Consider the following 25,760-nt stretch of genomic DNA (forward strand, 5'->3'; position numbering starts at 1 on the left):
AACACACAAGTTTGGCCTTGGAATATAAAAGAAGGGCAGAGAGTAATAGAATTTTGTCATAACAAATACTTCAACAATACATAAGGCAACTCTACACAGAGACATCAATATAGAAATCAGATTGATTATTAATTTAACAGCCAATGTTAGACCTATATGGTCAATTAAAACAAGATCTGGAGGTGACTGTGGCTCAGATCATGATCTTATTGCAAATTCAGACAAATTGAAGAAAGAAAAAACCAACAGACTTTATAGATATGTCCTAAATTGAAGAGAAAAAAGCCTTACAGAAATGCCCTACATGTCCATCTATTATAGATGTGAATTACAGCTGATAAATAGATTAAAAGGATTAGATCTAACTGATAGAGTGAATGAGGAACAATTAAAGGAATTGTATAGGAGACAAGTAAGAAAAAACATTCCAAAAAAAAAAAAAAGAACAAGAACAAGAAAGCAAAAATGGTTTTATAATGAGGCTTTACAATTAAATTGAGGAAAGAAGAAAAGAAGAAAGGAAAAGATATACCCAAATGAATGTAAAATTCTGAGAATTGCCAGGAGAGATAAGAAAGTATTCTTAAATAAACAATGCAAAAATTAGAAGAAAACAGTAGAATGGGTAAAGCTAAGAGCTCTCGAGAAAATTAGTGATATCAATTTTATCATATAAAAAATGACCATAATAAAAAACTAAAAAAAATGGTAGGAACTTAATTGAAGAAGAGATTCAGAAGAGGTGGCAAGAATACACAGAAAACTATACAAGAGAGATCTTAATATCACAGATAACCAAGGTGATGTGGTTACTGATTTAGAGCCAGTCAACTGTGCCTTAGGAAACATTGCAAACAATAAAGCTAGTGAAAGTAACAAAATTCCAATTGAGTTATTTAAAATCCTATGGAAAATATGGCAGTGGTCAATGGATTAAAAGAGATCACTTTACTTCCCAGTCCTAAAAAAAGGACAGTGCCAAGGAATGTTCAAATTACTGATCCATTGTACTCATTTCATACATCCACAAGATTGTGCTTGAGGTTCTGCAAGGTAAGCATTTGGAATATATGAACCAATAATTACCAGAAGAACAGGCTGGCTTTGAGGATACAGAGGAACTAGAGACCAAATTGCAAAAAATTTGCTGGATTATGGGAAAACAAAAGAGCTCCAGAAAAAAAAATCTATTTTTGCTTCATTGACTACAGTAACATCTTTGACTAAATCACAATAGACTGTGGCAAGATCTCAAAGAAATGGGAGTACCAGATTGTCTTAGTTTTCTCCTGAGAAACTTATATGTGGACATATAAGATGCAATAGAACATGAAACAGCTGATTGGTTTAAGATTGGAAAGGGAATATGAAAAGCCAGTGTATTATTACCATATCTAATTAACATATAGAATACATCATGTGAAATGGTAGGCTGGATGAATCAAAAATGGAATTAAATTTGCTAGGAGAAATAACAACCTCAAATATGCAGTTGATACCACTCTAGTGGGAAAAAATTAAGAAGAATTATGATACTCCTTGATGGGGGGTATAAAAGAAGAATGTAAAAGTTGGCTTGAAGCTTAACATCAAAAACTCTATGATCTTGGTAACTGGTCCCACCTGTCAAACAGGGAGAAAAAAATGGAAGCCATATCAGATTTTATATTCTTTGGCTCAAAGATCAATGTAGATTGTGATTGCAGCCATGAAATTAAAACTCACTTGCCTTACCTCTATCATGCATCTTATATATATTTTTTTCTCCACAGTTATATGACCATCATTTTAATTTAAGACTTCATCACTTCTCCTCTAAACAATTATAGTAACCTTTTAATTGATCTCCCTTCTTCAAGTCTCTATCACCTCCAATCTATCCTCCACACAGATGATAAATTGATCCCATGCCCCAGCTTCTAGAGCCTCCTCTCTTCCTCTTCCCCCCCCCCCAAATTATTGTGTATGTACGTCTTGTCTCTCCTTGATAGATTGTAAGCTCCTTAAATTTAGGAGCTGGTTTACTTTTCAATTTGTATCTCCAATGTTTTTTCCTTTGCCCCATGATAAATCTTCAGCCTAAATCCTTTTATTGTGCAGTCTTACATATGGTTATTATGAATCAGAAAACCAGTAAGCAAAAGAGTATGAATAGATATGAAATAATTCCTCCTAAGTACCGAAGATGATTAAGGATTTGAAGCTGGAAGAGACCTTTAAAGATCATCTAGAAGTGTAACCTACCTTTATAGATAAAGAAACTGTAGCCATAGAAAGATAATGACTTGTTCAAGGATATTGGGGTAATAGGGCTAAAGTTTGAGCCCAGATCAGGTGTTTTCCATTACATCTCAATAGTGATACTATTAGTAAGGGAAGCATTACAAATAAAATCTCCATTGAATGGCCAGAGAAAGATTGGGAGCCCAGAAAATACATATCAAACTTTCTATTCAGATATTGGGAATATGAGTGAAGATTACAAATACTAGCAACAAGCATTGGACTGAGTGATAGAAGGAATAAACAATAGTTATTAAGATTTATAATTTTAAATTTAAACATTTTGTGTGTGCTTAAGATCAATTTGAGGGAAATGTAACTGGCTTAGCTGTTGAGTTAAACCTTTTATCATAGATACTGAGATATATTTTTGTTGTCAAACATTGATCACATTAGGAGAATTGTCCCTATAGAATGGTGAATATAGACATATGACTGGTCAGTAAATTTAAAAAAAAAAAAGTTTCCAAAATTTAGAGAGAACATGAATAAGGCTTTATCGAGAATTATAAAAATGAAGTTACACTTAAAAGACAGCAAAGAGACCTGATGAGTTTACTAGCCACGTTGAGATTAGCTACTACATAATAAGTCAATTTTCTCTTATCTTGACTCCAAATTAGATCTTCTCTTTATAATTTTGAGAAAGAAACAAAATTCAAATATCTATGTATACATTGACTTGCTTATGGAAAAAAAGGGCAACTTTAATGTTTTATAAGTTTGGTCACCTGGTTGAAGAATAAGTATGCACTCAGTGTTTGCAATTTGCTAGATACTGTGCTTAAGCACTTTACAAATATTACCTCATTTGACAATCACAACAATTTTAAAAGGTAGCCGTTGTTGTTATTATCCTCATCCTACAGTAGAGAAAATTGAGACAAAAGTTAAGTGACTTTTCCATAGTCACATAACTAGAAGATGTCTGAAATCAGATTGAACTTGGGTCTTCCTTCCTCCAAGCCTACTAGACTTTACATTGTGCTATTTACCTTCCTTTAATTGGGAGGCAATTTATTATTGAGGATAGAGTACAAGCCTAGGTATCAGGAAACTTGATCATTTTCATGACTCTTAGGGCTTTTTAAAGTGATAGAATTAGGTTGAAATTTTCTTCTTGTTCCAAAATTTCCAGGTACAGTTTTATAATTCTACCCCTTCTTAGTCTGTAGAATTGTGCAGTGATAATTGATGCTATTCCCAATGCACTTCAGGTCCTTCTGAAATTTTTTTATTATATTTTATGTAATAACTATTTCATAATTAAATTTTGAAATTGTGATCCAAATAATTCTGTTAGCCAAGAATTTTTAGTAAAAGAACGACCTGTAACATTTCTTCTATTTATTCCCTCCTCATAGTCACTATATTAACATGGGCTCTTCTTAACACTGCTCAAGACCCTGTTAGCCTCATTTCCTAAAAAATATCTTCCTAACTAATTTCTTAACTACCCTACCATCTGGATATCAGGATCATGTGTATGATTGAAATAGTTTCAATATATTCCAATTAAAGTTTATGCCTAATGTTCTGCCTTTCTGTTTGTATCTCATATTACTCTCTCTGCAAATTGAATTACTCCCTTTTTCAAGTACTTTATGATTTCTCACTTGTTCTTAACTCAAATTCAACCCTTTTCCATGAAACATTTTCCTGAGTCCCTTCCCATTGTAACAAACTTTCCCCTCATATTTCACAAAGATTTTTTGTTCCTGTTTAAATGCACTTTTCTAACTAGATTAATGTAGAGTGTACTTTTTAAAATTTGAAGCAAGACTGCAAGTTTCACAAAAGCAGGAAATTTTGTTTTATCTTTATATTATAGGAGCTACACATTAGGTAATTAATTATTTATTGAATTAATAGCTTTCTATATCATACATAAAATTTCTCAGAATGAAAAAGTTATCTTCCAAGTTTTTTGTTTTTGTTTTTGTTTTTGTTTTTGTTTTTGTTTTTTTTTGTTTTGGTTTTGGTTTTTGTTTTTGTTTTTAGGTTGTGTGTCTGTGAAAAGAAAAGTCATGTCGCAGCCTCATTTTTTTGTTTCTTTCATTGAATACTATTGTCCAAGAATTCATTATCCAGTGGTCAAGTCACTCATGGCAAACCTCTCCATATTAAGCTCAGTTGATTTCTCTTTAAACAACAGATTCTGTCTTTCCCTGTCATCATACTCAGTCTTCTCTTTCTTTTTTTTTTTTTTTTTTTTTTTTTTTTGCCACTTGCCATACCGTGTACTTCCCTCACAGAGCTGAGTTGCCTTCATGCATATAATTTTGTCTATTATTTTAAATTGCAATTTAAAGCAATAAAATACCTAATAATATTGAGAGCCATGTATTTGTCTAGAATAACATGTGCTTAGATTCTGAAGGAAATTTATAGGTTGACTTTAGATCAAAACTAGCTAAGGACTTTCACCAAATGCAAATTGGATCTTCATGATTATTTAAAGGATAATTAGGTTGGTTTTAGCTTAAAAAAAGAAACACCAACTATTTCATATTTTAAAAAAATATTCATAGTATCAACTCAGTTAGGCAGGTCCAGAAACTTAGCTATAATTTAGTTAATTGGCCCCAAAAAGCTTGAGTTTGGTTTTATGGGAAATATTTTATTGAAAGAATTCTAATTATATGTAATTCTCTTCTTTGCCTTCAGCTGGAATTCCATTGTCTCTAATTTGTGATATAATATATTGCACTGGAGGAAGACTTGAATGTCAAAAACCTTTTGTGACAAGGTTTTCAAATAATGTCAGTTTTTAAAAAAAATCAAAATAGATGCAGTCAAAATTCCTTCACAAGTTATCAGAATTTGGTGAGGACCCCTGGTTTAAGATAAGAATGTCATACTTGCAAACAGCCCTTTTTAATTCACACTTTTTTATGAGTGAAGTCGGTTCCTTTTCCTTATTTATTTTTGGCTTCATTAAAAAAATTTTTTTTTTCACTTTTAATTGTGAAACTAATGGGGCCAAATATAAGATGGTACTAATTTTTCTTTCCTTTTTTTGTATAATCTTGTTGCATGTCTCTACATAAACTGTTCTGGCCACTCATCATAGTAACCAGCTGGGCCATTTCACCTGCTGGAGCCATTAAAGAGGACTCTCTCCCCCTAGATTAATCCCCTCCGACATTAGTTTTTTGCACTGACAACTGGAGCAGGCATTCAGAATTTGCAGGTGGCCAGTGTGACGCACATAATTGCCTACAATTTTAGGCAATGAATAAAAATGGTCTACATTACTTGTCAAAGGTTGTATATGCAGTGCCAAGTGAGATCTATGGGAAGCCTTTTAGGGTTTAAAGAACAGTTAATAGCAAGGCTGCACAGTGCTTTTTTAATCATAATGCATTTGTAATATAGCACTTTGATCTTCTCCTTGTAGGAAATGGTGTTACATTAGCCACTTTTAAACATTTATGAGTGAAATTCAGTTATAGAAGAGTAAAAGTGATTATTCTTAGGCAGAACATGTTAGATTTCATTAAAAGTTTTTAGCTTGCCCCTTCCTTGTTAAAATCTGTGGGGAGTCTTATTCCTGGAGGGTTTCGAATCAGGATGTAAGGATGTAGGGCTTTTTCCTTATTTTTTCCCCCCTCAGCAACAGCAAGATTTGGAAGGAAGGTATACTAAATATTGAGGTAATTTATACAAGTAGATGTTTATAGAAATAAATGACATTTGACCAAGTAAATACATTGATAAAAATCCAAGAAATTGATTATTTTAAAATAATTAATTGTATATTACAATAAATTCTATGAGTACATTATTTAAAGAATTACCCCATAAATTATCTTTAACAAAAAACAGATGACTCTCAAATGCACTACTTCTGGAAGAGCCAAGTTTGACCTTTCAGACCCAAGAGCCTTTTATTAACACCTGCCTGTAAGGAGAACCTTGCCACACGCAGCTTTTAGATTCAGAACCACAAAACTGATGAGGAAAGGCTTGAAGGGTTCAGTTTGTGTCACTTGCTGTTTGCCGTTTCCATTTCACAGATGATTAATCTTTCTGTGAAGAAAGGCCAGAGAAACAAAGCACATTGGGCTCTTCCTGCAGTTACTCCTTCTGAATGCACACTAGCTTGCTAACTAAAAGGCCTTTAGATTTCCAGCAGAGAGAGATGTTCTGAAAGTGAATGCAGCTGGTTGGAGGTCACCAGTGCAAGGCTCTTGCCATTGTGTAATGGAGGCTTTGGCAGGTTTCACTTTTTTGGGGTGGGGGGGGTAGGGAGGAGGAGAAGGTGCTGGCAAAAATTAATTCAGAATAAAAGGGTCTTTGGGTCAGTTAAATTAATTTTTTGAAGGATGGCTCATCAATAATGTAGGCTCAGTGTCTTCTACAATTTTTTAAAAGGAAAAAAATGTAATTTAATTTCTTCTATCTATTCCCTCCTCTTCTTAATTGTATGTTTATCTTGTATTTGGGTTCCTCCACTGCTAGTGAAATATTTCCCTGTTTTATTTATTCTAAAATGTGGTTGCAATGTATTGATTTTAAAATCTTTACGAAATTTTTTGTTGATAAAATCCATTCAGCATTCTTATTTTTAAAAAAGACCAGTGTGTTTTACAAATATCCAATGTTTTTAAATGGCATTTAGTTCATCTTATAGAACAACAGAATTATTTTTGTCTTAAGGGTTAAAAAATGTCTGTCTTTAGCATCAAAATTAAAAACTCGTACCTTATTTGAGCTAAATATATGTTTATCTTTAATTGATTTTTTTCTTCTTAATACTGTACAGGACATAATGTGCAAAATAAAAACTTGGGTTATAGATGAAAAGAAACCTGTACGCTTTTATCATGATTGGAATGACAAAGAGGTAAGCAAGAAATATCATTCCTCATGTTAGCTTTTCTCCTCTTCCTGGTTTTAAGGGAATACCTGCTATTTTACAGTAATTATAATTCATTTAGATTTTACATCTATCTAAGAATACCATTCCCAGATTGATTAATTTTCTTCAAAGATGTTTAATGATATTTAACATTTTTGAAATAAAATGACAAATTAAAGTTTTCTTTAAAATGATTTGATATACAATAAAAATATTATGCATTTTTAAAAGAATTCTATCCTTCTTCCTGTATTTTAGATTGAAGTGTTGAATAAACACTTGTTTCTGACTTCAAAACCAATGATCTACTTGGTTAACCTTTCAGAAAAGGACTACATTAGAAAGAAAAATAAATGGTGAGTGACGTCCCTTCCCCCTCCCCTTGATTTGATAGATATTCATAGCAGAGACATCTTTCATATTCAGTTCATATATTTTTATATTTTTTCTTCCTCATTTTAACTAAGTTTAAAATGCTCGTGTGAAAAGTTGGTTTTAGCCTTTTAATTGAAGACTTGCTGTTAATTTAAAATAACATTTAAATTCCCCTTCAATTTTAAGTATTCTTACTTAGTTTGCTCTTTGAAACATCAGATTATATACATATATTCATATCTCTATACACAGACACACATATGCCCCCTTTTTTTTAAAGTTGGAAATTTGATACAACAATGTTGAATGTTTTTGTAATACCAAATATCACTTACATCTATAATCTGCCATTTTTGATTTATCAGAATTAGCAATGTTTGATTCATGCACTTCAAAAAGTTATATATATGCATATATCTGCATGCATGCACACGTACATATTTGCATCGTACAGAGATTGATTTGCTTCATTGGACCCACAGTATTTTCTACTATTAAGTCATCCAAACAAATCAAAACTATCCAAAGCAAAATATCTGAATTCTCCAAAAATACACCCTCTGTTTCTCCCTGTACTTCATTAAGTACTTAGATGCACATGGTTTCAATTTTCCATTAAAAATTCTCATTTCCATATGATATCAAAGAGTGAGAAGGCTTTAAACTGAAAAATAAACATTCATAGACTGGAAGCCAAAACAATAATTAATGTCAGATGGTTAACTCCAATAAATCATTAGAATAAATTCTGTGAAATTACTGCAACTAAAACTGCCCTGTTGATATTACTCTTAGACATTTTGTATTTTCTAATGCCAGAATGAACTTCTCTATTGATAAGACTTTAAAAAATGCAAACTTAAAATAGAAAGTTTGTTGAAACTGACCATCAGTCTGTTTTTTAAGATATGATCACAAGGAAAAAAAAATCAGTTCTGTCTTGTTTTTGTAGCCTTGTAAATATGATGATTGATATGTCAGATTGTTACTTTTGGAAAAGAATTTTAATTTATTATTTGACTTGAATGTAATAAATTTTAGCATCCTAGTTTTCAGTGTAAATGTTGCGTTTTCCTGAGGCTCAGTGTCACAATACAGACATCAAAGTTTATAGGGAAAAGGATGAGTCAGTTTTCTTGCCCAAAAGGGTTCCTCACACCTGTATTTGGATGATTACAGGTAGAACTCACTGGCTCTAATTGTACAGTAAATACCATTTCCCAGACCCTAATGGTAGACAGACTGCTTGGGAGACGCCAGTCTGTGATTTAGCTGTCGCCAGACACCCCATGTTTTTTGTGATGCCAGTTGTGATGATGATATGGTTATAGCCCATTGAAAGTAAACCTTTGTATAAATTACAAATTTTTAATTTTTAAGAATTTGGAGATATGAATTGGGCAGCCCCATAACACAAAGATTTAATTGATTTTTGTGTATAGCTAATGATCTAGTTAAAAAAAAAAAAATCAAGTCTTGTGGACTTTATTGTAATTGTAGCTGAAAGATCAAAGACGGGTAACTGAGTGATGTTCCAGAAGAGAATTTACCACATAGCCATTTTCTGTACAGTTTCTGCCGCCTGCTGTTCCTATTTTCCCTCAAGCTAGCCATTGACTACCCCCTGTGCATCCCTGCTCGTAAAAAATGATTGAGGAAGTATTTGTCATGTATTTATGAGTGGGAAACATTGTGAGATAGGGAATGGCATCTACTGGAGCCAGAAAGATTGCCATTTTCCTTTCATTCAGACACTCTGCCATAGCTTTAAATCCTCTGTTTATGCAACATAGCTTTTTTATTAAAGTGCAGAATCAATTTTTATTATGAAGGATACTAACGGTGGGTTTCCATCTTTATAGCAGTGTAAACAGATGTAAATGATTAGAATATATTTTACCACTAGATGCCTTTTAATTTGTGTCAGTTTTTGGTTCATGTTCTACATCTCAGTACCATGTGCACTAGTTGCTCTACTAGCAAAAAAGTTTTGTTTTTAAAGTTTAATATGTGATGTTACTGTAACAGATTAAGGCTAGTGCAGGAAACAGGCAGTAGTAAATGTTTTCATAGGTCTTTTACAACTAGAAAACTATTTAAAGAGGGTAGAAATAAAGAAGGAAAAGATTTTCTGATTGTGGGCACATTAAAAAAAAAATCTAAAACTATTTTTGTTTTGGTGGATCACCATTTCAGAATTAATGAACATTTTAATTAATAGTTAAAACATGCTTAAATTTAAATGGTAACAAGCTATTTTTCAATCCTAGAAGAGAAGAAAACCTTTTGAAAGATAACACTATTGTGTATTTGAGTAGGTGTATTGACCTTTTTGCAAGATGTAAAAACTGGAAGGGCTCCAAGCATCTACTCACCAGTTTTAACAATGTTGAATTAGTCATTCAGTTGATTTATGATTAAGAACTAGCCCCTGAAGCGAAGCTGACATGGCAGCTGTGTTAGTTGCACTTGTGTTATGATCAAATGACAGTAATCTTGATGTTATATGAAGAATTCACAGAACCCTTTTTTAAAAAATAACAAATTGCTATTTTTTGAATAGTTAAAATTATATGCAGAAATGTGAAGGAGGGATAGGACTTTTTCTGTATATTTCAAGATTTCTTTTTTTCTAAACATCAGATTTTACTTATTCCTAAAATGGATGTTATATGCAGTATTAATTTTTAGTTGAAAATGCCTATTGAGCCATAGTGTCAAGAAATATAGGACATTGGATCTGTCAAACCATTGCTTAATTAAGAGTTTACATTTCAATCATTGCACCTTTGATATTCTATTAGTAGAAGTATGTGGCATCCAATTACGAAATCAGGTGAACAAACTAATTTCAGATCTATTCTATATCCATATACCAGCTTATTATGGTGAATGTTGCACTATAGTATGTTTTTCCTTTTATTGAAAACCGATAATAAAGAAGCATTTCATTTCCTCATTTTTTATGCTATAAACCTAAATCCTTAGGAAAAAGGAAAAAATATTCATAATACTTCTTTTTTAAAAAATTTATTTCTATAATTTTTCTAAGGTAAACTCATGTTTGCATGGTATGAAATTATGTGATCTGTGACAAACTAACTTGACTTAAAGAAATATACATATGCTATGAGGTACAGCATATGAATAAGAGCAATATATCAACAAAATCTTTAAAATTTAAAAAGAAAAGTGTTATTCACATTTATTTTGTGATTGTACCAAGCTTTTTTATACTGTGGTACTAATTGTTCCTCTCCCCCCCCCCCCCCCATGCTTCTTTTTCTGTTTATATTCAGATTATATTCCATTTGAGTATGTAATTAATATCTAAAAATAATTTGGAATTATTTGGGTAGTATGTGGTTGAAATATGGGAAATTTGTGAAATGCATGTAATTTGGGGGGGCAGAGCTGCTACAACTAAGTGGGTGTGTTTTTACTTGATATATAATTATAAAAACGTTTATAAAAAGAATGTAAATTCCTTCAGGTATAAGTAGCTGCTCTTCATTTTGTCTTTGTATTTTTTAACACTTAACGCATTATGAGCCTTTACTATATTCTTATTGTTGAAATGAATGAGCATAGCTGTTTCTAGGTTGGAATTTAGAGTGTAACTTATACTCTTTCAAATAAACTCAGTAGATAAAAATCTTACTGGAAAAATGATTGATTTTAAAAGAGATTCAATGTTTTCAATATTAGATTAATTAAACTTCACTGGTACACATCAAATCTGTTTCTGTTTAGGTGTGTAACTACATTACTTATTGCATAATTGTATCTGTTAGATGAAGCAAAGTATTTCAAAGATTCATGATTTTATGTCTGTGGGTATACTCTTTAACAATACAGATTATTCATCAGGAAAGTTTTCTGAGTTCTTGTGACCAATAAACTTAATCATGTTTGTATCTACAGTTTCTGGAAACACCTCTGTGAAATAAGCTAGCTTTGTCATTGGACATAGAGTCCATAGACAGCTCTGCTCTTTAAATCTTTCTTTCTTAGTATAACCTACTGAAATTTGTGCCCTTAGAGGGATAACATTTGAGAACCTAATGTCATAAAGGGAAGGGAGAGGGAGTTAAGCATTTATAAAGTATCTGTTATATGCCAGGTATTGCACTAAGTACTTTACAAAGATCATCCCATTTAGTGACTTCATGATGCAGTAGATAGCCCTGGACTTGGATAGAGGAAGATTTGAGTTCAAATTTTGCCTCATGTATTTACCCATTCTATGACTAGATAAGTCACTTATCCTTTTTATTCAGTTTTCTCCTCTCTAAAAGGAATAAGGTGTTGGAGTTGTTATGCTTTATATAATTCTGTCCTTATATAATCCTATGGCTTCAGTGGGGAAAACCGTGATATACTTGTATCAGTATTTTTCAAGGTTTCATTATACCATTCATGTAATTTTTGCCTTAGAAAATAAAAATGCTAAAGCACAAGTTTTTTGTGTGACTAAAATATTTTCATTCTGTTCCTTATGGTTCATATTTTTTCATTGTCAACTATTTTTCCATGTGTCCCGTATTACAATGATGGGTATCACAGACTTCATTAATTATTCTGAATGTATTTGCTCCCATGTTTGAATGTCTTAGGGTGGAACTGACAAATTTCTTTTTACTCTACCAAACTTCAGTTAAAATCTGTTTGGGTAAGGTATTATTCTAAATATGGGTTCACTGGTATTAGAAGCTATATTAAAAATTCATAGCATTTTATAAGTAACATATTAAGCAAATTAACTTATTAATAAGTAAAATTATTACCTTTGCAAAGGATTATAGCCTCTAACCCCCTTTTAATAGCAGTGTACTTTAGTGCTAGGACTTGTGGTTATTGAATTCCTTTAGCCAATAAGGTAAAAGAATACAATTGGACCAAGAAAAGTTTCTACTTCAGACAATGACTTCAGAGTTTGGTTATATAACAAAGAGAAGAGAAAACACTGAGTTTACAAATAGAAGAATACAGTTTAATTAGCTAAAATCAAATTAAGGATATAAATCATAAAAAGAAAACCTTACCATATTACATTTTTATGTTTATTCTGCTGGGAAGTATTTTCTAAATTCTTTTGATTGTTCTTTCATGTCCAAGTCTTATGGTCCCATAGTGTCAATAGGGTTGTTCCCCCTCCTCACCCCCACCCCTCAGCAAAGATTGCAGAATGGTTTGCCATTTCCTTTTTAAGTAGACTAAGGCAAACAATAGATTAAGTGACTCATCTAGGTCATAGCTAATAATTATCTGAGACTGGATTTGAATTTAGATCTTCCTGACTCAAGACCTAGTGTTATATCCACTGACATACTGAGTTTTATACCTAGCTTCATTTTCTAAGTTATATTCATTTTAATATGTATCATATAAAATTCATACGACTGTTAGTCACGATTATGAATGAACTTTTAAAACTTTTTTAATGAAACACATGTGATATTTCCTATTCTTTCCTTAGTATAGCAGAAGAAACAAATGTGAATTATTCATCAAGACAGCTAGAAACCCCATAAATTTTAGTAGAGGTTGGATGGCTGTTATGACCAGCATGATGAAGACTCTTTCCAGACTTAGCTAAGTTGCTTTTTGGAAGACAGGCATACAGTCAGTCTGTTGTTGATTCTGAACTCAAAGCTTTTCTCCTATAGAGTCTTGTCAACTTAATGAGATTAAAGAGATGAAACCACAGTTTGAGATTTTTACCATGTATGTACGACTCAGATTAAGCTTCCTTGTAAGGTGAGGACATCCCCGGGGCTTGAATGTTTGAAAGCATCCTGAGTGATTCATTGTGGGCAGATTGGATTGGATTGGATCAGACTAATATTAGAAGAGTCCTTTCTTTGTGGTGTTTGCTTCTGATAGATATTTTCCCAGGATCAGGCCGTAAATTAAAGAAAAACCAGGTAGAGCTAAAAAAAAAAAAAAAAAAAAAAAAGGCTGAGTTAAAAGCAGTAAGAGTGAGAAGGAAGTCGGTAGATCTTCCTAATAAGCAAAGAGTAATAACTGGCATTGAGAATTAGTAGTAGGGCTCTTACCCACATAACTACCCATGTGTTTTTGAGCACATTTCCCCAAGAATGTACCAATACTGTGGTAGAGTGGTGAAAGACCCTGTTGATATACTAATATATACATAAAGATCCCTGCCAACTACATATTAGCTTAGTTTTAAAATGTAATATTATTTATATTTTACTGCATTTTTATTTTGTTAAATATTTTTATTGACATTTTATTCTGGTGTGGGTAGTACTCAGGATTGTGCCTGCACTGTGTATTTAACACTTCTCTTGGAGAGAATTGTTGAGAGTTCCAGATCTTAACCTTCTAGGAAGAAAAAATGTCATAAGGCATTGACAGGTTGCATCTCAAAGAGAAAAGGAAATGTAAGGAAGTGTCCCTGGAGCTATATTCTATATTTTTGGTAAGGTAAATGATCTGGGTTCTCTATAAAGGCTAACCATATTCTGATATTCCCAGAAAATCCTTGAATGAGAGCAAAGCAAGCCAGAATGATTTTTGAGAAGCATTTAATGTGAATGTAGTCTGTGTAAACCTAGCCATGGGTTACTCTGCTTTCATAGGACCATCTTATTCTACTGTGGAAAATTGTTTTTATTGCAAACTGGATACCAGGAAGTAAGAAGTTGGTTTAAATATATAGGCAGGTCTTTAATCATATAGTTAATTCCTCCATCTGTGGAACCATTGGAAACATTGAGAAACTCCAAATCCAAGGAAGTTGTGAAGAGCAAGAAGATTTTTGAAGAGCGAAAGTTAAGAATCATCTTCCTAATAAGATAGAAGCAGCCTAAGAAATACTGGCTCCCTGCTTAAAAATATTCTCCCCTTTACTGTTTTAGCTTGACTGGATTATAGAAATCCTTAGAATTAGACATTCCTCCCCGTTAACAACAATATGTTTACTCGGTTAATCCTGACAACCATGTAAGTACACTTCTGTTTTAGAGATAAGTGGACTGAAGCCAATAGAGGTTGAGTTTCTTGTTCAAGATTACACGGCAAGATGGGAATTCAGGGTTTTTTCATTCTGCACTTAGATCTTCATTCAATGTGCTATCTAATAACTGCCTTATACTCTAAAAGTGAAAATGACTCAAAGAAGAGTAAGGGACATTCAATCACAAATTAATTTAGTTCGGTCAGGTTGATGTCCTTTTAATATTTAATTGAGATTAGCTATGTTAACAGAGTTGGAGTTTTAATTGTGGGAAAATAGGCTGTTCTGAAACTTGAGCCTTTGTATAGGATGGGTCCCTATGTTCAGTAGGACTATAGTACCACAGGGTTTTGATGGTTTAGAGTAATGAAGTAGAAAAAGAAAGAGTAGTGTGGTTCAAAGAGAGACTTGAGCTACTTAAAAACTTTTTTTTTTCTCTATCTGCCTCCTGAAACTATGGTTCCTTTCCTCTCAGGACATTAAACAACTTGATTTTCTAAATAGCTCCTTCCTTTAAAGGTGAGAAAGGAGTCAGTAGAGCAGGGTAAAGAATGCTGCATTCTTTACTGTCATATTATGTCCATTTGATACTTGATTAACTGGAGAAGTTCCTTTTTGTGTAGTTAATATTAAGTTGATGGGCCTCCCAGGATTGGTCAACAAAAAGAATAACAGATATGGATTTAGGAGATATGGGTTGAATCCTGATTCTTATGCTCTCTCTTTGCAAATTTCAGCAAACCACTTAATTTTTTACTTTTCTGACCCCAAGAAAGTTAGTTTTTAACTTGAAACACCCTTTTCTTTTTTGATACCCTCCCTTTTCTCTCTAGGTTTCCATGGCACTGTTCTATTACTTCTCCCATCTTTTTATTCTTTTTTTCACCCCTGAGGCAATTGGGGTTAAGTTACTTGCCCAGAGTCACATAGCCAGGAAGTATTAAGTGTCTGAGGCTAGATTTGAACTCAGGTTATCCTGACTTCAGGGCTGGTGCTCTATCCACTGCACCACCTAGCTGACACTTCTCCCATCTTTTTAATCACTCCATCCATTTTAATTTTGCTAAATCTTCATCTAGATCTTGCTAAAGGTGGATCTTCCCACAACTGTGTAGTGAGTGCTCTTCTCTTCCCTCTCTATATAATTTCCTTACTGATCTCAACTCTAGTGATTTAAATTAATCATCTCTATGCTGATGATTTTCAGTTCTACTTATCTTTCTTTCTCTGTCTCTTGGCTTCTTTCACTTCCTTCAGGTCCCAACTAAAATCCCATTTTCTAGAAGCCTTTCCTGATTGTCCTACTTAATTCTAGTGCATTCCTTCCATATATTAATTATCTCCAGTTTATCCTATATGTAGCTTGTTTTTACATGGTTGTTTTTATGTTGCCTCCCCAGTTAGTTTGTGAGTTCCTGGTAGGCAGGGACTATTCTTTGCCTTTCTTTATATCCTTAGCACAATAACTGGCACATAGAAGGTGCCTAATAAAGCCTTATCTGACTGAATTACTGATACAAAACACAGAGAGGATTCTATATAAAATCTCTATTTCAAATCTGTTTCCTACAATTTCCTGCAATCTTAAAAATATAATAAATTCCCTACATTAAGTTCCAGTACTCTCCTTTTCTGTGCTTCTTTCTCTGCATGTTTTTAAATATTTCAGTCACTCTCATTTCTTCCTTAACCCTGATCTCCATTGTTCTCTCAACCCACTATGTCCATTTAAAATCTGAGAGAAAGAGGGAAAATCTTAGTAACAAATAAATATAATCAAATAAAATGAATGTATTTATTTGTCTGTGCTCACATGTTTGTCTGTCTCGTGTATTCATCTCCTCTGGCAGGAGGAAGGTAATTTGTATATATTCACCTGGTTCTGCTCATTTCATTATTTATCCTATGCTAACCAGGATTCTCACAAATGTTCTCTGTTTTCATTTTTTAACTTGCAAAAATCAATACATTCGCATACCAAAATTTGTTCACTATTCCTCAGTTGTCTAAGGCATCTCCTTACCTGATTTCTTCTCTCTTCTCTATACTTTACCTTCCCTTCCCCTTTTCTTAAATTAAAAAAAAAAAAAAACAACAACAATTTAAGGTATCTTACTAATACTTAAAAGTTAAAAAAAAAAACCATATCCTATATAATATGTAGCTATAAAATATCCCACATTAACCAAGTCTGAAAATATATGACTTTTTAAAAAATTCATCATCTCTCAAAAATGAAGGGCTTTCATCTTCATCTTTTGGACCCATGGTTTTATGTTGCATTGATCAAAATTCTAAAGTCTTTCATAGTTGTTTTTCTCTACTGTCTTATCATTGTATAAATTGTTTATCAATTTCTACTCCCTTCATTTTGCATCAGTATATAAAATCTACCCATTTTATTCTGAAAATTCTGAAGAATTTCTTTATTTCTTTTTCTTCTTAAATAAGTTTTTATTTGATGATTTTTGGCATTTTTACATCTTTTATCATTTCTTCCAGTATCTTTCTCCCCCAGAGTCCTTACATATAATAAATCTTTTTTAAAGGCAAAAAAAGAAAGGAGGGAAAAGACCAGTAAAATTTATTAATATACTGCCTCCCCGACTTCTCCCCTCCCCTTCCCTCCCAAAAAAGGCTGAAATTAGGAACATGTATCATACTCATGGACTCCTATTCCTGCAAAGGGGTAAGGCTTGGGGAGGAGTGGAGGTGTCTTCTTATAGCTCCCTTTTTGAAATATGATTTTTCATGTCTTATGATGCCATAATATTCTCTTATATTCATATATTATAATTTGTTTGATTATTTGCTAACGGGAGGATACCCACTTTGTTCCCAACTTCCGGCCACTATGTTAAGAATTGCTATAAATATTTTCTATGTACCTTTCCCCTTTCTTTGATTTCTTTGTAATATAAGCTCAGTGGTTATATAGCTGGGTCAAAGAATGTGCACAGTTTGCTATATAGTTCCAAATTGTTTTCTAGAATGAATGGACCAAATCACAACTCTGCCAGCATTGTAGCAGTATATCTTTTCCTACAGACCCTCCAAAGTTTGTCAGTTTTCCTCTTTTGTCCTCTCTGCCAGTCTGTAGCTGTGTGATACAGTGATTTAAGTTTTAGCTCTTTTTTTTTTTTTTTTTTTTTTTTTTTTTTTTGTTGTTGTTGTTGTTGTTGTTGTTTTAAATCAGGAATATGTAAAAATACTCTATTTCAATAAAAATTCATTGCTATCCCTCCTCCCCCATTCCCTCTACTGTGGAATTACATTTAGCTTTGTGTTAAATAAGTTATTTGTGGTATCATATGCCAAGAATTTAAGAGTTTAGTAAGTAACCTTCAGGTTTTTTCTATTCCTGACTAGTTCTTTCTTTATTTTAAGTTTTAAAATAGATTTGTCATTTCAGTGTACTAACATACCTAAATATTCTTTGGGAATAAGTGTACTAAATGATTTATAAATTTTTATAGTCATATTTCCTTTTGGAAAGGCATACAAATATCAGGGGCATAAATTTAGGAAAACAGTAGATTATTTATTAAGATTGTGGAATCGTTTCTTTGTGTCATTGATTTTTTTTTTTTTTTAATATAGTATCAAGTGATCCTAAAGGTGTAAGATTTCTATATTTTGGGTAGATGTCATGTAATTGTTTTGTTTATTTGACATCTCAAACAGAATTTTTTAGGATGAGTTTGTGGATAAGATACTTTGGGAGCTACACTATTGCAAGAAGTTCCCACTTTGGTGATTTCACAATTCTGTTGAAATATGTTAAATATTTTAGTATACTTAACTAAGAGTTTGTGGCATAAAGTGTGTCTTTAGAATTATTTTAATTTTCTTTGTTATTAGGAATAAACCCATAAACTTGTTTTTTATCAAAATGTGTTTTGTAATATCCTGAATGATACCTTGAAAAAATAACAATTTGAATATTTTTATTCAAAATCATAATTAAGCCAGTATTTTAATATGTTAGAAATAAATTTTGAATATTTGCCAAAATTCTTTTAGGGGCTTTACAATAGAGGACATTTAAGAATTTGTCCAATAATTTCTGAAGAGAAGTTTGAGTTGGTGTATCTGAGAACTGGCCTCAAATCTTGCCTTTGACCTATACAATTGTGTAATTGTGTGCAAGCCACTCAACCTCACAGTTCCCCAGACAAATCTCTAAACTTTTCAGACCAGCTGTAGATTTGTATGATTGAATTCATAATGAAGATGGCTTCAAATGATTATGTCCTAAAAAAGTTTTATTTTCACATAATCTTTGCTTTTCATGTGAGTTTTTCCTTATGGTAGACCATCCCAAATCCAAGAAAAATTCATTAGTTAAATGACACTTTTTGGTTTTCTCAATAACTTTTTTAATCCCTCATTTCAGAGTCCTTATATTTTAAAATTTGGAATTTGAGCAATTATTAATTAAGATTACAATATTCTCTTTTTTTTTTATTTAAATATTCTTGTGTGTGTGTGTGTGTGAGAATTATTATAAAATAGATAAAACCATTTCTTTTCAGTTGCAAGTAGAAGACCAAGAATTGATTAGCATAGTTCCTAGACTTTAGTTATGATGACTGAGGGGACAGCTTCTGTATTACTACCTATAATATTATCTATATTACTATTATTATCACAGGAATAGTATTGGTATTACACTTTATTCACCCAATTTCTAATACTTGAGACTTTAATATTAAATTTTAACTTCTTTTTGTTTCCATAACCATTTCCCAATTCCTAGTAATTTTATTGCTGTAATATCTATTATAACTGCTTTTTTTCCCCTTTTCTCTTTCCACTGCCACCACTTCTAGTATATGCTCTTATTTTGGCCCATTAATTATTTTATTCATTTATTTGTTTGTTTATTGAGATCAAATTGTGGAGTATTTTTATTTTTTTAATAATAACCCTTTATTTTCAGAATACGTGCAAAGTTAGTTTAAAACAACCAGCCATCAAAAAAAAGTGAAAATACTATGTTGTGATGTATCCTCAGTCCCCACTCTCTCTGGGTGCAGATGACTTTGTTTGTCACAAGATCTTTAAAACTGGCCTGAATCACTTCTCTTTTGAAAAGAGCCACATTCATTCTGTCCACTACCATTGCCTAGCTTTCAGGACACTTTTTAATTTACTTTTTATTTCATACTGCATATACTGCAATACACAATGCATTTCAGTTTATCTAAACTGTACTATAAAGTATGTCCTTGCTCTAACCTTTGCCTTTCCTTACTGATTTCCCTTTGTTTATAAAGTTGTCTTTCTTGTTGTTTTGTTCATTGTTCTTTCAAACTTAGTTTCATTACTACAACTTTTATACAAGCAATAATGACCCTTTCACAATAGTGTTTTAAAGCCAACTCAGCCTAGCTTTGCTGATTGTTGGTTTTGATGTGAGAATTTATATCTTGCAAATCAGTAAATGATATAAATTAGGGCTCAGTTTATTACTTTGTTGATTGTCTGAACTTAAAATAGTGATGGAGAAAATGTTAATAATGCAGATTAAATTTTAAAGTGGAGAGAGAGAGAGAAAAAGAGAGATGGAGGGGGGAAGAAAGGGTGAGAGGAGAGAGAGGAAAGAAGGGTATGTCTCTATTTTTCTATTTTAGAGAACCAGTTGTTATACTTCTGCCCTTTGGGGATCTGCGTTTTTCTTCTTAGACCTCATAGTACTTTTTTATTTCTCTAATTAGCACTTGTCTTGTACTCTATGTGTTATAATTATATCTGTTTTATACTCCAACCTACTTGTGAAGCCATGAAGACAAGACCATTAACTAGTTCAGACTATGTATCTCACTCATCCATTATCTAATACATTTTTCATATAACAAGTACTTCATAAATATTTATTGATATGAATTAAAGGTAGAAAGATAAGAAAGGGGGAAAGGACATTGTTAGAAGATAAATTTAAAGGGGCTAAAACATTGAAGAACATAAGCATGCAAGAGAAGCTTATTAAAAAGAAAATTTTTAGTGATATTGGAAAAAAAGTAGCCAAGAAACTCCTGGAAAGCTGAGTATATTCAAGAGATTAAGCTATTTATAATTTCAAAAAAGAATAAGTTAAAAAAAAATGGAAACACTGGAAGTTAGTGACTTGGTGTCATTGAAAATGAGCTCTTAGAAATTTGAGTAATGTGATTAATAAGATGATGAACTAGACACTTTCTTTGATCTTTATAACCTTTCAAACTAATTGAGAAATTGTACATATGAAAATAAAAGTTTCAGCTGTTTCCATCATCTAAGACCAAAAATCCTAATGAAGTATCAAATCAGTGGTTATCAGCACATAAAATTTATTCCATATTCCCTATGCATCCACTCAGGACCTCCTAGCACACTGGCTTATACTTTGGCAAGCTGGCACAAGATAAAATCAATTCTGTTCCTTCCTTCCTATCCGAAAAACAGAAATATAAATAAAAGGGCTAGTTCTGGTTGGAACTGTAGCATGGTAAATAAGTGGCAAGGAAGCTTGAACCAAAATAAGCCCAAGTTTTTTCACACTCTACTCACTAAGATAAATAAGATTTCAGAAAGATGCTCCTAAACAGAGAATTGAAAAGAGAAGGGAATGAGGCAGTATACCAGCATCTGTTTGTCTCCAACGAGCCCGAAGCAAAGGCCCAAAGCATCAATCTATGGCCAGTGCTGAGCCTTCAGAAATTACAGGGGACAGTAATTTCCTAACCTAGGAGGAGACTAACACAACTTTAAAGGCCTGCCCATAAGAAAAGTTCCATTCAAAGGGAAAAAATTAAATAGTGAATAAGAGAGTATTATAAGATTGTTACTATTTCTTTGTAGTTTGTTCTCATTGAGTATAAATGACAAGGAAAATGATGTCTTGATTTGTAAATTAATTAGATTTAAATGAGGCAGAACTGTGCAAGGTCTTTAGTCTCACTCTTTTCTCATAGGTTGGGATGACTGGTGCCTTTCCCTTTGTTTATGAAGTTATCTATCTTGTTGAATTGTTCATTGTTCTTTCAAACTTAATTTCATTACTACAACTTTTATACAAGCAATCATGACCTTTCATAGTAGTGTTCTAAAGCCAACTCAGCCTAGCTCTGCTGATTGTTGGTTTTGATGTGAGAACTTATATCTTGCCAATCAGTAAATGATATAAATCAGGGCTCAGTTGGAATGGGAGACCTTGGCTTTTTTAAGCCAAAGTCTTTTCTGGGTCTCAGTTTGTCTGAGGCAACATCCATTCATTAATTAAAGATAGGTAAAATTTGAGGCAAAAGATGGCCTTGTTTACTTTAACAAAATAATCAGTTTGAGAGTTTTTGGTCAGAACAGAAGCAAATTACTATTTATACTTACCCTGAACTATCAGAAACCAAACAAAGAGAAAGTGAGGCTTGGGATAGGGCCCATTATTACCCAATCAATGAGAACCAGAATGATTTGGGTTTAAAGACATAGTGAAATAGTTTCATTTGAATTCCAATAGGCTTTATCAGAGCTTGGTTTTCCAGAGCTATATTTAAAGAAATCATAAATGAAAACTGCATAAAACAAAAGAGTTTATAGTCCCAATTTTTTCTGAGCTGGAGATGAGGAGAGAATCAGTAAGTAGAGAAGAAAAAAAAAAAAATCTAGTCCTCAATCCAAGGATACCCTGCAAAGTATAAGTGGTCAGAATTTGTATTCCTTTGGACAGGGCACCCCACATGTAAAGGTATGACTCCCCATATAGACAGAGGGACAAGAGGAAGAAATAGCAGCAGTACCCAAATGTAATTTTCCCCCGGGGAAAGGGGACAATTGCTACTACTCTTCCCCCACAGATTGTTGTTTGTCCTTAGTTCTCAAAGAGGATCAATGACAACAAGAGAATGAGGTCTTGACTGCAAGTGAATTGGATTTAAATCAGACAGAGCCACCAGCCTTATTCTCTCCCCCAGAGTCATCAGAGTCCAGTGCCAAAACATAGGTCAGGGTGACTGGCAATTCTATCAAAACACTTGAATAACAAAAGATCTAGAGAAAAAAATTCAAAGACTTAAATGCAAGAAAACAAACTGCCAATAAAGATAGTAATATAACAGAATGAAATATTTCTTCAGTATTATCTAAATGAGTCAACTTCTAAAAATGAATGAATATTACAATGCAGAGATAATTTAATATCATATAAGGGTGAAGATCCTATAAATTCCCAAGAAAGCATGGAGCAATAGCAGAATGTTCCTAAATTATTTGAAAGGAAGAAAAATTTTAAAAACAGTTTATGACTTGTATAGAAAAGTAATTTGCAAAATAGAAAAAATTTCACTCAGAAGTGACAAACCTCACCAAAGCAACAAACCAAAAAAAAAAAAAAAAAAGACAGCCAATTGAGAATGTAAATACATAGAAGTAAGGAATGATCTAGAGAAAGAGAACCTAAAAACATTAAAAGAAAAAAAAATCTATAAAAGCAAAACATAATAATTTTGCAGAGAGGCTGCTAAGAACAAAGAATTTAAGGATTATAGCCTTCCCAGAAGAATGTAACTAGTCAAAAAACAAAACAAAAAACCTTAACAACATGATACGAAGAAACTTTTCAGAAGTTCTCAATACACAAAAAAATAACAACCTAAAGAAGCTATAGATAACCTCTAGAAAATCAAACCTAACAAAACCCTATGCTGCAATAAGACACATAGTGGTAAAATTGAGCAATTTCAGTGACAGACAACATATTCTGCTAGCAACCTGGAGAAAGACCATTAAATATAAAGGAAAAGAAATTTGAATAACCCAGGATTGTTCTGTACCCACCAGGAACCACAGGAGGTAATGGCATAATATGTTCCATTGAGCAGAGGAGCTCAAGATGGTCCTTTTAAGGTCACAAGATGACCTGTTCTGCAAACCTGAGCTGTTAACATTAATAATAAACGATAGATATTCAATAAAGAGGTCTTTGAAGCCTTTGTACAAAGAAAATTAGTTATGAGATTATTTGCCTTGCAAACACTTTTTCCTGACAACTGAAATGAAACCAAGGAAGGAACAAGTAATGAAAATAATTAGCCTGATTTAAAAAAAAAAAAAAAAAAAAAAAAAGGAAGTAACTCAAAAAAAGGGATGCACTTATGGGATAAACAACAATAAAATCACAACAGCTGAGTTTAAGAGATTATAAAAACATACAGATAAAGAATGAGTTTATAAATAAATTAGAAGAACATAGGATAGTTTACCTCTCAGACCTGTGGAGGAGGAAGGAATTTGTGACCAAAGAAGAACTAGACATCATTATTGATCACCAAAAAAAAAAGAAAACTTTGATTATATCAAATTGAAAAGCTTTTGTACAAACAAAACTAATGCAGACAAGATTAGAAGGGAAGCAATAAACTGGGAAAACATTTTTACAGTCAAAGATTCTGATAAAGGCCTCATTTCCAAAATATATAGAGAATTGACTCTAATTTATAAAAGCGTGCAGAGTCAAGGGTGAAACATAAGTAAAAGAGCAGTAATGATGGAAGAATAGGCTGAAACCTTTGGACCAAATTTCACAATATTCCAAATATAGGTGAACCAATCTACCTGTAGAGTTTCTGAAAGAAAAAGTGAATAGGAGAATGATTTATTTATAGGAGAATAATCTGGGAAGGCAAAAAGAAGGCTTGAAATACATATAAAGTAGGAAATCTATTTTCACTGTTGAGAGTTTGGTTCACTAAGGAATGTTCTCATAGGAGATGAGAGACCCTCTCTAATGGTAGATTAGATCTTATAATGGCTATAATTATATGGTACTTAGATATACCATTTATCATTTCTTAAGAAAAGGAAAATTGAGACTCATGGGGGAAAGTGGACACCCAGAAGACTGGAAGAGTATGTGGCAACTGGGAGAAGAGTGATCATGAATAAAGGAAAGCATATTAGTTGTATAGGCAGGTCATCATGGGGCCCTGTGGGTCAGTATTTCTAATTTCTCTTACATGTATAAATTGTTGCTAAGATTGAAACACCAGGGTGGGAGGAAAGGGCATGATGAGAAGAATCAATAAGGAAATAAAATTTTAAGTTAAGGAAACTAAAAATTGGTACCTTAAGGAACTAAAGAAAGAATAAATAAATATAAAGGATATCAGAAAAACAAAGTCCACAATAGGCAGAGATGGCAAATAATGAAAAGAATGAAAGAAAGAAATCCTTAAAAAAAAAAAAAAGGGTACTGAAAATGAAATAACAAAAGACATCAGAGGAAGGAAGGGGAATTTTACTTGACTACTTAATTGAGAGAAGAAATGGAATTAAGTTATGAAAAATTGTAGAACTAGGGAAAAGGAGATGAGGTTTAAGGCGAAGGGGAAGAAAATCTTTTGGAATAGGGCTGACCTTGAAGCTTGTTAACCTAAAATAACTGGAAAGACAAATTACTGTTTTTATACAGTAATAAGGGAAAAAAATACTAATTCAGGAATAAAATATTATTAGAAATAATTGAAATTGAAACTTAACTCATTTTAATATGAATAGATTGACCAATCCAGTAAAATCAAGAAGAATGATGATTGAATAATTTGTTGCTTTGTAGGAACAGCTTTTTAAAAATAGACATACTTAGAATAAAAATTAGGCACTTGAACAAATTTTAATTTACTTTTAATTTAGGTAAAGCTGGAAAAGCAGTAGTTGTAGTCAGAAGGCAAAGAAAAAAGCAAAAATTTGCAACATGAAAAGATATGAATGAGGAAAAGATTTTACTGAAAGAAACCATGGAAACAATTTTATTACTAAATTCATATTCTCCAAAAGCTTTAGCATTTAAACTCATAAAGGAAAGATTAGATGAATTATAAGAGCATATAAGTAGTAATTCAACAATGGCAGAATATCCTTCTCTCAGTCTTGGAGAAATCTAACACAAACAAAATGCATGATATTGATTTAACAAATTATTGGATAAACCAGAGGCAAAAGATTTTAGGACATCTAAAAACGACCTGCTAAAGAATATGTAGTGCAAAATACAATATTAGACTTAAAACTATTTGTTTTTTTTTTTTGTTTTTTTTTTTTATTATATATATATATATTTTTAATAATATTATCCCTTGTATTCATTTTTCCAAATTACCCCCCCTCCCTCTATTCCCTCCCCCCTACGACAGGCAATACCATACATTTTACATGTGTTACAATATAGTCTAAGTACAATACATGTGTGTGAATATCATTTTCTTGTTGCACAGTAAA

The 25,760-nt window shown here is 32.3% G+C and overlaps 1 protein-coding gene and 1 long non-coding RNA gene across 4 annotated transcripts in view; one reads left to right on the top strand and one right to left on the bottom strand.

Annotated features, from left to right (window-relative positions):
• Window positions 1–25,760, top strand: part of OLA1 (Obg like ATPase 1) — a 215,319-nt gene that overhangs the window by 126,523 nt on the left and 63,036 nt on the right. For all 3 annotated transcript variants that reach the window (XM_074303084.1, XM_074303086.1, XM_074303087.1), the window contains 2 exons: window positions 7,052–7,132; window positions 7,406–7,503. In XM_074303084.1, the coding sequence (XP_074159185.1) occupies window positions 7,052–7,132; window positions 7,406–7,503 (179 nt within the window). The remainder of the gene's footprint in view (window positions 1–7,051; window positions 7,133–7,405; window positions 7,504–25,760) is intronic.
• Window positions 13,289–25,760, bottom strand: part of LOC141562852 (uncharacterized) — a 148,037-nt gene continuing 135,565 nt past the window's right edge. Inside the window, exon 3 of the long non-coding RNA XR_012488265.1 lies at window positions 13,289–13,455. This is a non-coding gene — a long non-coding RNA (uncharacterized LOC141562852). The remainder of the gene's footprint in view (window positions 13,456–25,760) is intronic.

Source organism: Sminthopsis crassicaudata, chromosome 3 (genome assembly GCF_048593235.1).
Source record: "Sminthopsis crassicaudata isolate SCR6 chromosome 3, ASM4859323v1, whole genome shotgun sequence".
Classification (NCBI taxonomy): Eukaryota; Metazoa; Chordata; class Mammalia; order Dasyuromorphia; family Dasyuridae; genus Sminthopsis; species Sminthopsis crassicaudata.